At 41.7% G+C, this 15,854-nt stretch overlaps 1 protein-coding gene across 8 annotated transcripts in view; it reads left to right on the top strand.

Annotated features, from left to right (window-relative positions):
- Nucleotides 1–12,374, top strand: part of sec22c (SEC22 homolog C, vesicle trafficking protein) — a 46,446-nt gene extending 34,072 nt beyond the window's left edge. For 3 of the 8 annotated variants that reach the window (XM_059971733.1, XM_059971734.1, XM_059971735.1), the window contains exon 7: nucleotides 5,293–12,374. In XM_059971733.1, coding sequence (XP_059827716.1) covers nucleotides 5,293–5,493 — 201 coding nt within the window. In that variant the 3' untranslated portion in view covers nucleotides 5,494–12,374. The remainder of the gene's footprint in view (nucleotides 1–5,292) is intronic. The other 5 variants (XR_009512565.1, XR_009512564.1, XR_009512567.1 and 2 more) reach the window with 5 other exon arrangements.
- The last annotated feature ends 3,480 nt before the right edge of the window (nucleotides 12,375–15,854 follow it).

Genomic DNA, 15,854 nt, shown 5'->3' with positions numbered 1-15,854 from the left:
AATTAGTTCTGCCCTCCCCATATCCCTCATTTGATTCTGTGCTCCACTTTCCTTTCTTATCAGAGACCATCATCTTCAGCTCTTTATCACCACCTCCCAGCTTCCGTCGCTATTTCTGTACTTCCCTCCACCCCCATCTGCACATCACTCCTTCTCACTGGGGTCCACCTGAGGAGGAAGGTTGATAGGGAAATGGAGGACGTGTATGGAGTAGCTCTTGCTTCACCCCTTCACCTTTTTTTATACTGGTTATATTCCCCATCTCTTTCAGCCCAGGTGAAGTGCTGGTTGTCCATTTCCCTCCATGGATGCTGTCTGACTTGCTGAGTTCCTCCAGCTTCTTTTTCTTTGCTCGATTGTCTAGCATGTAGAAAAATGAGTAATGGCTTCATTGAAGCATATACTACAAAATTCTTAGCTCAGAAGAGTAGTTATGGGATGGATATTCCCTTTGGAACTTGGGGTCATGGTCTCAGAATAAGGGATAGAAATAAGGAGAAATTTCTTCACACTTAAAGGGTGGTGAATCTTTGCAGTTATATGATTAGGAGTACTGTGACTGGTTAGTGATTGGATGCATGTAATGGCAATTTGGGAGGGGGATGGGAACCGGAGTGATGATGCCGAGGATGGGCAGTTGGTATACAAGTGGATTCTGTGTGTAGTGAGGAAGGGCAGACACATATTAGGGTAAACACAAAGTATACTACAGATGCTGTGGAATGCCTGACGAAGGGTCTCGGCCCGAAACGTTGACTGCTCATTTCAACGGATGCTGCCTGACCTGCTGAGTCCATCCAGCTTGTTTGTAGATATTAGGGTAAAATTGCAGTCAGTAGAATGTGCTGAAGTGCAACACTAGGACAAAATGGAAAAGGGTGATGAATACAGGACTGAAGATGTTATATTTGAATGGGGTTGAGAGGCGTTATAGATCAGTCATGATGGAATGGCAGAGCTGACTCAATGAGCCGAATGCATTAAATTCTGCTCCTATGGCTTATGATCTTATGGATGTTAAAGCACGGCACCGCAGTCTGGAGTGGCAAAACAGCCAAATTCTCCTTCCACGTGGTTGGATATAGGTGATTTGGGATATTGGTACAAATAATTGAAAGATTTGTGAAGACTTCTTGAAGAGAGATAATTGAAAAGTAACTTCATAGATCCAGATGAGTACGAAAAGGTTTAATATGATGGAAGAAAGGAAATAGCTCCATCTGTGGGCAAAAACAAACTGAACCATAAATGAAAAGTAAGATCATGAGGAGCAGAGGCAGTATTTGGTGTCTCATGCTTGCTTAATCATTTAGTAAGGTTATGGCTAATCCTTTGCCTCTGCCCTACCCTACTAACACTTGAACCCATAAAATAATCTTTAATCATCAGTGACTGAGCTTCCAAGCCCTCTTCGGAAGAAAATTCTGAAGATTCACTACTTTCTGGGTGAAGAAATTTCTTCTCATCTCTGTCCTAAATGACCAAGACTGTGACCTGTGGTTTTAGTTCATTGAGCAAGGGGAAATGTCACCCTAATGAAGCTCTAAGACTGAAATCACTGCTCATTGTTCTAATCTCTAGAGAGTATCGACCCAGTCTTCATAATATCTTTGTGGAATAAACCACCAACACCCATCCCCCAGCCCTAGGAATCCATCTGGTGATCCTTCCTTTGGTTAGGAGATCGGATCTGTATACAGTGCTCTTAATCTGGTGGTCTTACCAGAGGAGATCATCATTATCTTTATACTCCTCTTGGAAAAAAAGGCATATATATCCTTCATCTTTCTAAATTCTTGCACATCCGGCAGGGAATTCAAAGAAAATGCTTTTATGGTGAGAATGTTGAATTCACTGCTACGGGAGGTAGATTTAAGGAGACGTTCATGTGGGGAGGAAAGGAATAGAAGGGATTGGGGAAAGAAGATTGGAGTAGGTTCATGTGCAGCTGACATCAGTGTGGACAGTTTTTGCTCTGTCAATACTTTATGAACAGGACCACAGCTGGGATGCAGCTCTATTTCTAAAATTTAAATCTGAGTTTTTAAAATTGTTGTAGTTTATTCATGTCACCTGCAGTGTAACTGGCTTATTTGCCCTAATTATTATCTGACTGCATCTTATTTTGACTTTCCCTGCAATTGAAAAATATTACAGCACAGAAGCAGCCTCTTTATTCTGTCCACAATTTTATTCATTTCAAGATATAGCACAGTAACAAGACATATTGGTCCAATGAGCCCATGCTGCTCAGTTGTACCCATGTGGCCAATTAACCTACTAACCTGCATGTCTATGGAATGTGGAGGAGATCCATGTGGTCATGAGGAACACATACAAACTCCTTACAGACAGCGGCAGGAATTGAACCCAGGTTGCAGGCACTTTAATAGCGTTAACTAACCTCCGAGCTACTGTGCTGTACCTGTGCCACTGCAAGGTTCTGGACTGGGCTTCATTTTCTCTGAAGGCTCTCCTGATTTGCACAGAATTGCATTGAAACAGATCATTTTTTCTATATAGGGAGTTATATATGACAGAAGCTGCCTCCCACTCCTTGTAACCCTCAGAATTATCTCTGTTCCCTTTTGTCTCTTACATGTCAGATTTGAGAGCTAAACCCTGCAGATGCTGGAAACTTGCAATAAAAACAGGAAATGCCGAAGGACACAGCAGATCAGCAGCATCTGCACAGAGAGGAACGGTTAATCCTTCCTCTGATTAAAAATGTAACTTACTCAGTACAAGTAATGCAACTCTCCTGCCCAACTGTTCATTCTTTGAGTGTCGCTGCTCCATATAATACCACGGCAAATACATAACTGAACATTTTTCCTAGGGGGGGCAATGTATTTTTCTTGAGTTACCAGGTATCTGAAATTATTCAGGTTCAAGTTTAATTGTCATGAAACCATACACATGCTCACAGCTAAACAAAACAGTGTTCCTCCTGGGCCAAGGTGCAAAACACAAGACATACAGTCGCACACAGCAATATCATCATCATTTTGTGCCGTGTTGTATGACATCATCATTATGTGCCGTTCATATGATGTGAGCGATCAGGGCCTTTCCATGACCATGATTGCTCTTGGCAAATTTTCTACAGAAGTTGTTTCCCTTTGCCTTCTTCTGGGCAGTGTCTTTACAAGGCAGGTGACCCCAACCATTATCAATACTCTTCAGAGATTGCCTGCCTGGCGTCAGTGGTTGAATAACCAGGACTTGTGATATGCACCAGCTGCTCATACAAACTGCTTCCATGGCTTCCATGATTGGTGGGAGGGGCTAAGCAAGTGCTACACCTTGCCCAAGGGTGACCTCTTGGGTAGAGATGTATCTTCACTTAGCCGCCCTTCACACGCAGCATTTAGCACATATGGTTATGATATATACAGTCACAAGCTAGTATTAGCACAGTTCCCCGAGTGGCATGGCCTGGTGCATGGGGATCCTGTCGTGGGCCACATTCTTGTAAGAAACAGCAAGCTGCAGTTCCTCATCTCCCACAGCCACAGATGAAAGCAATCCAGCTTAACTGATCTTGAGAAGTTATTTGTGCCAAAAAACTACTTTATTGGGAGTACCATACAGCTCTTGCTGCATTAGATGAGCAGTATTTAATCGATGTTTAGTAAACTCATCCTCTTCCATAAATCTACCTTTCCAAATATCCCGAGATGATTTACACAGAAATGAAGGCCTCATCCTTATTATCTATATGAGTTTTTAATTTAAGGGGAGGAAGGAAGGACAGCACAGTGACATAGTGTTCAGCAGAATGCTGTACAGCATTAACTGTAAGATCAGGGTTCAGTTCCTGTCACCGTCTGAGTGTTCAGCAGAATGCTGTACAGCATTAACTGTAAGATCAGGGTTCAGTTCCTGTCACCGTCTGAGTGTTCAGCAGAATGCTGTACAGCATTAACTGTAAGATCAGGGTTCATTTCCTGTCACCGTCTGAGTGTTCAGCAGAATGCTGTACAGCATTAACTGTAAGATCAGGGTTCAGTTCCTGTCACCGTCTGAGTGTTCAGCAGAATGCTTTACAGCATTAACTGTAAGATCAGGGTTCATTTCCTGTCACTGTCTGAGGAGTTTTGTACGCACATTCCAAAGATGTATGGGTTAGGATTAGTAAGTTCTGGGAATGCTATGTTGATACCCGAAGCTTGGTGACAATTGCAGGCTGCCGCCACTATAATCCTTGCTGATTGGATTTGATGCAAATGATGCATTTCACTGTATGTTTTGATGTGCATGTGAAAAATAAGTGTAATCTCTCCAATCTCACAGTCAGAGCCAATTTGAATTTCTGTGCTGTTTTATTTATGTTTTGGTTAGTTGATAGACAGATAGATACAGCACGGAGCAAGCCTTCCGGCCCTTTGAGCCACGCTGTCCCAACAAACCCGATTAAACTAACCAAGTTGTGGGACAGTTGAGGGAGATAGGATTGTGCTGAGGGCAGCCCGCAAGTGTTACCATGCTTCTGGCACCAACCCAGCATGCTCTCAGTTTACTAACCCTGAGGAGTATGAGGGAGGAAACCAGAGTGCCCAGAGAAAATTCACATGGTCTTGGGGAGGACGTCAAAACTCCTTGCAGACAGTGATACTGATTGAACTCTGATCGCAATCACTGGCTCTGTAAAGTGTCATGCTAAACCCTACACTACTGTGCCAGCCTTCGAATGGTACAATTGAATTGAATGGCACAACTGTTTGGACTGCCTTGTTTCCAGGATTAAACTGAGTGTGAAATAGGTGTTAAATGGATTTCATTTTGTGTTTGGGGGGAAAAACCCCACTAATGCTGGCAACTTGAAATAGAAACACAAAAATCTGGAAGCATTCAGTAGGTCAGGCAGCATCTGTGGAGCGAGAAGCTCCCTCACTTCCCACAGATCCCGCCAGACCCACTAAATTCTTCAGCATCTTTTTGTTATTAACACACACATTGCTGGAAGAGCTCAGCAAATATGGAGTGAATAATAGAGAGGACTAAAGAGAGATAAAGGGATTTTGCCCTTTCTTTCCAGTGCCAATCAAGGGTCTTGGCCTGTAACATTGCTTCTTTATTCCTCCTACAGCATTTTGTGTGTGTTACATTGGATTTCCAGCATCTGCAGAATCTCTTGTATTTTCTTTTTTGTTTTTATTTTGTTATGTTTATAGTAGTCATCATTTGAAGTTTTTGCTTTATGTAGCTTTATTTTGCTTTATGAACGGAATGTGGATGTGTATGTAAGCCAAGCTTACATTTTAATGGTTGAATCTATTCCTTTTTCAGTGTTACCTGTACCTGTTCTATGTGTCGGCCAGGATGATCAAGGCACTTGGAGCACTGACTCTTATTTGTATATGCAACTTTTATTTATTTGGGCTGAGGAACTTGTGGCAGATCCTATTCCACGTAGGAGTGGCTTGTCTATCCACGTATCGGATCTTGTCCAGGAAGCTCACCAAGAGACTAGCTGACTGTGGAGTCTGACCTGTTGATTGTCTCCGATGGTGGGAAAGTTCCGTGATCGAGCTCCCTCAAATGTGCCTTCAGTATGTTTGATAATGTCGACGCCATTGTCATTGCCACAGTTACTGCCCGGACAAAATGAAGCCCAAGGAACCAGAAACGTTGGTCCCCTTCTCAAAATGGCAAGTCCAGCGAAAGACAAATGGAAGTTTGTTGCAAGAAGATTTTCATAAGTCCAAAATTTGGTATGCAATGATAAATCCAGGGGAATAACAGGATCGATACCTCATGGTTTGCAGTGGGAGAGCTGTGACCAAGTGTAGTCTTCATGTTTAACTGGCGGGAGATGTTTAGACCAGGGAAACATTATATACTCTATTCTTATTTGAAATTGTACATTCTGCCTGTTGTAAGTTGTGTTGCTTCATTTAGCAAGCTGTAGTTGTGTACCTGAGTTTGTGTTGCACTGCTGCCACTCAGTGGGCAGGTGGAATTGCAAAATAACAAGGGTACTTTTCCCTGCAGAGGCACAATTTCTGATTGAAAATCTCTTCAGGAACTCCACAGTTTGATCACTGGGATAGTGACACTAATGAGTGAGAGACAAGCAAGAGAAAGTAAAAAAAAAAATGGCAAACGAGAAAATCTGCAGATGCTGGAACACACACAAAATGCTGGACGAACTCAGCAGGCCAGGCAGCATCTATGAATAGGAGTCTGAATAAAAGGTCTTGGTGTGAAACGTCAACTGTCCCATAGATGCTGCCTGACCTGCTGAGTTCTTCAAGCATTTTGTGTGTTGTTTACATTTTGGATAGGAAGCTGTGATATCCAGTGTTAATGTTGGCTAGTAACAGGAGGGGATGGCCATCATATCCTTCATGATCTTTAAGGCTTTTGATTAGAAAAAGCCCGGGTACTTTCAATCCACTCCACAGTATCTGTGCATACCTTGGATGTCTTTGACTCACTCGATTTCAGAAGTGCAAAAGGACTCTGATAAGGATGATTTAAATTTTAGGGTGATATGTTCACACACACCTGGAGAAAGAGAGGAATCTCCTGTAGTTAAAGGTGGGTTGAGTCTGGAAGGAGGGAATTTGTTGCTTTAATTAGATTGTCCTATAGTCCCTCTGCTCAAAGGTGGAAGCTCAGAATCAGGTTTGATATCACTAACATATGTTGTGGAATTTATTGTTTTACAGCAGCAGTGCAGCACAATACATAAAAAAATGCTATGTTACAGTAAGAAATACAAAAGTAGCTGAAAAAGTGAGGCAGTGTTCATGGGTTCATGGTCTATTCAGAAATATGAGAGTGGAGGGGAGGGAGCTGTTCCTAAAATATTAACTGATGTTTAGCCTGAGGTCTTCAGGTTACACATCACTTCTATTAATGATAAATATTGTCACAAGGATTAAAAGGGAATGAGACTAGTTGGTTCCCATGTCTTAATATATACGTTTCGAATAATAATCCTTTATTTTAAAACAAAATAAGATTGATTAACCAGATGGATTAGAAATAAGTCTTTAGAATTCAGCATCATTAATCATGTTGCAGTAATTTTATTCTCTGGGGCAGAGGCCATTTCCCAGGGTCCAGGGGATTCACTTTCAGTTAAATTGTGACGTATTGATATACTAAGGATGGTTTGAAGCCGAACTGTTTGCTCAGAAGCCCCCCAATCTCCACAAAGATATCAAAATTACTCAATCAACTCTTTCTTTGAAACACAAGAGATTCCACAGATGCTGGAAATCCTGAGTAACACTCACAGAATGATGGAGGAACTCTGCTGGTCCGGCAGCATCTATGGAGAGGAATAAAGAGCTGACGTTTCAGGCCAAGACCCTTCCATTCTGCCAGGATGATGGAGTTCCAGTGTGACTCGTAATTGGTTGCATCCAGAAGGCACTGAGTCCTAAAAAGGTGCTGTCCACTGCTTCATCCAGTTGGTTGCAGGTCATGTGACACAATATGGCATACGTTACACTTGAAACTGTGGCCCAGCTGGTTTCATTCACCAGGTAGCTTGGTGATCTGAAGGGAGCTGGAAGTCCTTGGGAGGTAAAAGATATGATGAATTGGTATTGGTTTATTATTGTCACATGTACTGAGGTACAGTGAAACCTTCCTCTGGGTGCCCCTTCTCCTTTCCTTTCTCCATTGTCCACTTTCCTCTCCTATCATATTCCTCCTTCTGCCCTTTTAACTCTTCAAGTTTAGTTGTCATTCACATGTATACAGCACCATTAATCTTTTCTCTGGGGCCAACATGCACAACACAGTACATACAGTCACACACAATGCATGTAGTTATGATAGCACATACAATCACAAAGTAGTATTAGCACACGTCCACCTATTACCCCCCAGTTTCTCACTTCATCACCCACCTATCTGCCCCCTCAGTTGGTCTCACCTATCATCTACCAGCTTGTACTTATTCCCCCCTCCCCTCCACTTCTCATTCTTCCCTCTTCCTTTTCAGTCTTGATGAGGGGTCTCGGCCTGGAATGTCATCTGCTTATTCCTCTCTATAGATGCTGCCTGACCTGCTGAGTTTCTCCAACATTTTATGTGTGTTACAGCTTTTGTTTGCATGCTATCCAGATAGATCCCACCATATATAAAAAACAAACAATGCAGAATATAACATTGCTGTTCCAGAGAAAACAAAGTGCATTGGACAGATAAAGTACAGGGGCCATGATGAGATAAATTGGGAAATCAGAGTTCAGGAATGATAGCATTGGAATAGAAAATATTTATATTCATCCGGGCATAATTGGCCGGGCCACGGTTTACTGCCCCTTTCTGGCTGCTCTTGAGAAGCTGGACAACGGCTGTTTGTGTGCTGTAGATATAGGTGTTTTCCAGGGTGAGTCTTCTAGGCAATGAAGGAATACGTCCAGAGCACTTTGAAGTCAGATCAGTCTTCTTGCTTCCTCCAACTTGAATGCAAAGAGCATTTGAGTTCGTTCTTTTACAGATTATGCATGCACTATTACTGTTTTTAAATGAGTTCTTTTATTCATTGTATTTATTCTATTTCAAATGTGAAGTCTCAGCTAACAAATTAGTGTAAGTGCACTATTGTCTCTGATGTGTGCTAATTTTAGATAGCGGTAGGTACATGCATTTTGATGCAAAACTGGTTTTTGTGATTGGTTCATGTATCTATTATAAACTAAGAATTTGAAAGGTTTACTTAATATTTGTCGTAAGCTGGGGAGGCATCCTGCAGTGTGTATTGTATGTACTGTGCACCTCAGTGTGACTAGTGGAGGTTGGTTCCAACTTCCCATCTTAGGAATTTCTCAGCTAGGTAGGGAGTTACCTTACTGATCTGTCTGTTCTGAATTGCTTTTATATTTCCCATCAATTTGACACACACTTCCAGCACCCCTCCCACCCGCTTCCCCTCTCCAAAAACATTCGACTCCTTAAAATGAGGCTATCACTATCTTCCATAAGACCACAAAGCATTGGAGCAAAATTAGAATGTTAGATCCATCAAGTTTGCTCCACCATTTGATCATGGCTGATTTCCAAAGTACTTGTGCCTTGAATCCTATGTGATAAAGTTGTTCCTGAGGTGGCTGTGACCACTGGTGATCACAGAGACTGTATGGTGCTTCGTGTTATGTTTGATTCTTTGGTTGAGTGACACCCATTTCTTCTCTGGGCAAATCACACTCCCCCTGATGTTCCATCCAGCTATGAAACAGGCCTCAGAGGGATCGGGTGTTCCCAGACTAGTACCAATGGGCAGCTTCTGTCTTCATAATCTGCTCTTTTCTCTAAGGTGGCATATACAAGATCTGACTGGGCCTGGTGGAACTTGACAAAATGAAACCATTCAATTGACATTTAGATTCATAGAGTCATACAGTAGAGAAACAGGCCTTTCTTTCCACTTGGTCCTTGCCAACCAAGATTCCCATCTAAGTTAGTTCTGTGTTTGGCCTGTATCCCTATGAAGCAGGGTTCCCAAACTTTTTTATGCCATTGTCTCCTACCATTAACAAAGGGGTCTGTGGACCCCAGGATGGAAAATCCTGCTCTAAACCTTTCCTCTCCAAGCTACTTTTAAATGTTGTTAATGTTCCTGTCTCAATTAATTCCTCTGGCATTCTCTGGGTAAAAAACATTGCCCCTCAAGTTCCTCTTAAATTGCTCCCTGTCACCTAAAACTTATGCCCTCTAGTTCTTGATTCCTGAACCCTGGGAATCAGACTGTAGGCATTCACCCTATCTATGCCACAGATAATTTTATACACCTTTTTAAGATTCTCCCATGAAAAAGTCTCAGCTTGCTCAGCCTCTCTGCATAATTTCTTCTCACTTTACTGGTTTGGCAAGGAAGGAGTTTCCTGATGCTGGTTTGTCAACCAGACTAGAACGTTGAGACATCTGGATTAAGCAGACTGTCTATGAGGAAATGCTGAACAGGTGGACTTGTAGTTGCTATTTATAGGACTAGAGCTGATCTGAATTAAAGATAAATGATTGAGGTAGGATTTAGAGAGGATGTATGAATTGTGGCAGGTCCAAAAAGGTGTACAAAATCATGAGGGGTATAGATAAGGTAATTACAAACAGGCTTTTTCCTCTGAGGTTGGGTGAGACTAAAACTAGAGATCATAGGTTAAGAACGAAGAGAGCAAAATTGAAGGGGAACTTGAGGGGAACTTCTTCACTCAAAGGCTCATGCCAGTGGAAGTGATGGATGTGTGTTTGATTGCAATATTTAAGAGAAGTTTGAATAAGTGCCTGGTTTTTTGGGGTGTGGAGGGATATAGACCAGGCGTGGATCGATGAGACTTGGCAGAATTACAGTTTGGCATGGACTAGATAAGCTGAAGGGCCTGGTTCCTTGCTCTATAATTTATGGAGCATGACTTGGATTCTGAATTTGGAGAGCCAGCTCCCTGGAAAGGCTTTCACATTAAATCTGCAGATGGCTTGGCTTATCGCTTTATATTGAACTATCATGTCTGGAACATAAAACAAACTGGGGGAGGGGGGAGCTCAACAGTTCAGGCAGTATCTGTGTAGGCAGAGAATCAACTTTTTGGGTGAAATAATACAATATAATAGGAAATAGTGAATCTATGATTCTTTGCCACAGACGGCTGTGGAGGACACGTTATTGGGTATATTTAATGTGGAGGTTGATCGGTTCTTGATTAGTCAGGGTGTCAAAGGTTACAGGGAGAAGGCAGGAGAGTGGGGGCAAAAAATAAATCAGCCATTATCGAATTGCAGAGCAGATGGACGATATGTCAGTGATTTGAAACCTGATTTTTGACTCTGATTCTGAATGGCGTAATTCTGCTCCTATATGCTATGGTCTTATGGAAACTTATCTTCCCATTGAGACATACTGTGTTGTATCATTATTTAACAATATAGAAGAATATAGTATTTAAGAATATGAGAAGCATCGATAGTGTAGAGCATAGAAAACCTACAACACGGATAATGCTATTTAAAAACAAGAGGGCATAGATTTAAGGTGAGAGGAAGGAGTTTTAAAGGGGATTGGAGAGTGAAGTTTCTTTACATAGGGAGTGGTTGATATCTGGAAAGCATTGCCAAAAGTGGTGGTGGAATTAGATATCATTGGTACATTTATGAGGCATTTTAGATGGCACATAATAGGCAAGACATAGAAGCGTATGGCCTTAAAGAGGACAAATTTAGGATCAGAGTGGATGGTCAAAAAGATTGGCATGGGCTTAAATCTCCATAGCAGCTGAGGAATTTAAATTAATTTAATAACCTGTAATTTATTTATCAAATAAGTTTAATAATGTCCTTAATGAAAGCGTGTTTGCCATCCTTATCCAGACTGGTCTGTGTATGACTCCGCATCCACTTCTACATGCTCTCTGAAATCGCTTAGCAACTCATTCAGATCGAGAGCAGTTGGGGATGGACATTCAGATATTGTCAACAATTACAACTGTTTATCACATCTGTAGTAAAAAAAGACTCGGTAGGTCAAGCAGCACCTATAGAGGGAAATAGAATTCAAGATCTAGTGTATTATCATAGGAAAACTTATTTGCTGGTTTTTACATACCCAGGATGTAAAGACCATGAAAGTTAGATTTCTGCAACAGCAGCACAACACAGGCACAATAACAACTTTTAAAAGTTGTGGATAAGAAGGTTATGGGCCAAATGCTGGCAAATGGTACTAGCTTGAATGGGACATCTCAGTATGCAGCAAATGGGCCGAAGGCCCTGTTTCCGTGCTGTATTACTCTATTACAAATTAACATAAGTTATTTGACTTGCCCAGATCCTGAAGGATGAATTAAAAAACGTTCATTTTATTATCAAAGTATGTATGCAGAATGTGACTCTGAGATTTGTCTTCTCCAGATAGCCATCAAATACAGAAAAAACACGGAAGTTGTTCAAAGAAATGGCATCAATCCCTCCCCAACAAAAAAGAAAAAGAAACAAAAACTCTACATTAATACACTGAAGTAGTAGTCTCACAGTGTTCATAAGGAAAATAAGGCAAAGTTGTATGAGTTTGCTTTACAATTGAATAACAAGGTGGAGTGGGGTCTGAAATATCTGAAAGCCTCCAACATTGGCTAGAAGTTCTTGGAAGATTCTATTTTACATTTGGTATTTTTAAATGTTAATGTATTTATATGCCATTTAGAGGTACATCACAGATCAAGGCCATCATGTCTTGCCAGATTGGTCTGATGAAAGCCCATATATTTAGAAATATTTAAATATTTAGAAACAAACATTTTAATACTCTTTGCACTGTTATATAATAACCAAGAAGTCCAATGTTTTATATGCTCCATTTCTCACGTCTCATCGTTTTGCATGTCAAACTAAATTTCTCAATACATTATTAATGAAATAAAAAAATCTGTTGTGTAAATTTATTTTCTTTAAAACCTGCACCGTCAGCCACCATCTCGTTTGAAGTCTAAAGAGAAAATCACAATGTATGGAAAGTGTAGACAAGCAGAAAGTGATGTGAGGAGGTTCATGGACCAGCTACCTACAAGCATGTTGGTTCTTTCTGATCACAGCTTCCCAGCATCCAGGGCATCTTCAAAAGGCGATACCTTAAAAAGGGCGGCATCCATCATTAAGAATCCCAATCACCCCTCTTCTCATTGCTAGCATCAAGGAGGTACAGGAGCCTGAAGACTCATTCGGCATTTCAGGTACAGCTTCCTTTCCGCCATCAGATTTCTGAATGGACAATGAACCCATAAACACTACTTCATATTTTTTCCCTCTCTTGCTGCACTATTTATTTAATTTTCCCAGACATCGTGCTCACCCCATCTTCCCGCTGCCATGATAGTGATAGATTTCCTCTTGTCCTTACCTACATCCATGAGCCTCTACACTCAACACATCATTCTCTGCAACTTCCACCATCTCCAAAGGGATCCTACCACCAAACACATCTTCACTCTCCCCTCCCCATCTCCACTACCCCCAGGATCGCTCCCTCTGTGATTCCCTTGTCTATTCATCCCTCCCCACTAATCTCCCTCTTAACACTTATTGCTGCACCTACCCATTCATCTCCTTCCTCCATTCAGCGCCCCAAGCAGTCCTTTCAGGTGAATCTGCTGGAGTTCTCTATTGTATCTGACGTTCCCACTGCGACCTCTACATTAGTGAAACCTGTCATAAATTGGGTGACTGCTTTGAACACTTCCATTCCATCTTCCTAGTGGCCAAATACTTTAATTCCAGTTCCTATTCCTGTTCTGACATGTCGGTCTATGGCCTCCTCAGGTGCCATGATGAGGCCACCCTCAGAGTGAAGGAGATTCTAACATTCACAAATACATGAAATTGACTAAGATTTATTTAAAAGAGAATTCTGAGTTCTTTAAAAGATAAAAATATATAAATATGTATAAATTAATTGAAGTGTCCTGATACTGTTTTTTTCACAGTACAAGAGTCATAGATAGACAGCTGTTATCTCTCCCCAGTATTGAAAAGTCAACACCAGAGAGTTTAAATTGAGGTGAGCAAAGGAGATGTGTGCGCTATGCTTTTTTACACAGAGAGTGGTAGTGCCTGGAATGTGCTGCTAGGAATGGTAGTGGAGGCAGATATGATAGGGACGATTAAACTCTTCTTGGGCTTCCAGCTAGGTACAGGAAGCCCGAGAAAAATTTATTTGTCATATACGCCAGGAAAGCACTAAATCCTCTTTTTGATAGAGACAATTTAAGAGGCCCTTAGATCGGCACATGAATGTGCTGAGAAATTGAGGGATTTGGACATTGTGTAGGCAGAAAGGATTCGTTTAGACCACACGACCATAAGAATTAGGCTATTTGGCCCATCGAGTCTGCCCCACCATTTAATTATGGCTGATACATTTCCCTCTCAGCCACAATCTCCTGCCTTCTCCCCGTATCCCTTCCCGCCCTGACTAATCAAGAATCTATCAGCCTCTGCTTTAAATATACCCAATGACCTGTGGTGATGAGTTCCACAGATTCTCAACTCTCTGGCTAAATTTGCAGATGACACCAAGGTGTAGTGGACAGTGGGGAAGACTATCATGGCTTGCAGCAAGACCTGGATCAGCTGGAAAAGTAGGCTGAAGAATGGCAGATGCAATTTAATGGAGACAAGTGCAAGGTGCTGCACTTCAGTACGACCATCCAGGGTAAGTCTTACACAGTGAACGGTGAGGCACTGCAGAGTGCAGCGGAACAAAGGGATCTAGCAACACAGACCCATAAATCATTGAAAATGTCATCACAGGATAGGGTCATAAAATCCTTTGACACATTGGCCTTCAAAAATCAAAGCATTGAGTTCAGGAGATGGGATGTTATGTTGAAATTATATAAGACAAAGACAAAAGGTGCTTTGACCAGCGACCAATGCGGACATCAGAAGTTTTGAGAGGAGGGGATTTCAGATCCACAGCCGAAGTAGAAAAGCCCACAGTGGGTCATAACAGCGAAAAAGACCTTTGACCAGTGACCAGTTGGCATTTGGGGTTCGATTAGCAAGAGCAAATTAAAGGAAGGCAGGGACAAGAGCAGCAGCTATCGTCTGCGTGGAGAGAGTCAGAGTGGTGATCTTGAGGCTTTAGTTCTTCAAGGTCTCAGTCAGTGAAAGCAGAGGAAAGCAAAGCTCAAGGGTCATGGAAGGTCATGTTTGACAAACCTTATTGAATTTTTTGAAGAAGTTACGAGGAATGTTGACGAGGGTAAGGTAGTGGATGTAGTCTATATGGACTTCAGCAAGGCCTTTGACAAAGTTCCACATGGAAGGTTAGTTAAGAAGGTTCAGTCATTAGGTATTAATGCTGGAGTAATAAAATGGATTCAACAGTGGCTAGATGGGAGATGCCAGAGAGTAGTGGTGGATAATTGTTTATCGGGATGGAGGCCGGTGACTAGCGGGGTGCCTCAGGGATCTGTTTTGGGCCCAATGTTGTTTGTAATATATATAAATGATCTGGATGATGGGGTGGTAAATTGGATTAGTAAGTATGCCGATGATACTAAGGTAGGTGGTGTTGTGGATAATGAGGTGGGTTTTCAAAGCTTGCAGGGAGATTTATGCCGGTTAGAAGAATGGGCTGAACATTGGCAGATGGAGTTCAATGCTGAGAAGTGTGAGGTTCTACATTTTGGCTGGAATAATCCAAATAGAACATACAGGGTATATGGTAGGGCATTGAGGAATGCAGTGGAACAGAGAGATCTAGGAATAACAGTTCATAGTTCCCTGAAGGTGGAGTCTCATGTAGATAGGGTGGTGAAGAAGGCTTTTGGAACGCTGGCCTTTATAAATCAGAGCATTGAGTACAGAAGTTGGGATGTAATGTTGAAATTGTACAAGGCATTGGTAAGGCCAAATTTAGAATATTGTGTACAGTTCTGATCCCCGAATTATAGGAAAGATATCAATAAATTAGAGAGAGTGCAGAGACGATTTACTAGGATGTTACCTGGGTTTCAGCACTTAAGTTACAGAGAAAGGTTGAACAAGTTAGGTCTCTATTCATTGGAGCGTAGAAGGTTGAGGGGGGATTTGATCGAGGTATTTAAAATTTTGAGAGGAATAGATAGAGTTGACGTGAATAGGCTGTTTCCATTGAGAGTAGGGGAGATTCAAACGAGAGGACATGATTTGAGAGTTAGGGGGCAAAAGTTTAAGGGAAACACGAGGGGGTATTTCTTTACTCAGAGAGTGATAGCTGTGTGGAATGAGCTTCCTGTAGAACTAGTGGAGGCCAGTTCAGTTGTGTCATTTAAGGTAAAATTGGATAGGTATATGGACAGGAAAGGAGTGGAGGGTTATGGGCTGAGTGCGGGTAGTTGGGACTAGGTGAGATT

Source organism: Hypanus sabinus, chromosome 6 (genome assembly GCF_030144855.1).
Source record: "Hypanus sabinus isolate sHypSab1 chromosome 6, sHypSab1.hap1, whole genome shotgun sequence".
Taxonomy (NCBI): Eukaryota; Metazoa; Chordata; class Chondrichthyes; order Myliobatiformes; family Dasyatidae; genus Hypanus; species Hypanus sabinus.
The sequence above is the reverse complement of the archived record's forward strand: the minus strand, read 5'-3'. Positions and strand labels throughout refer to the sequence as shown.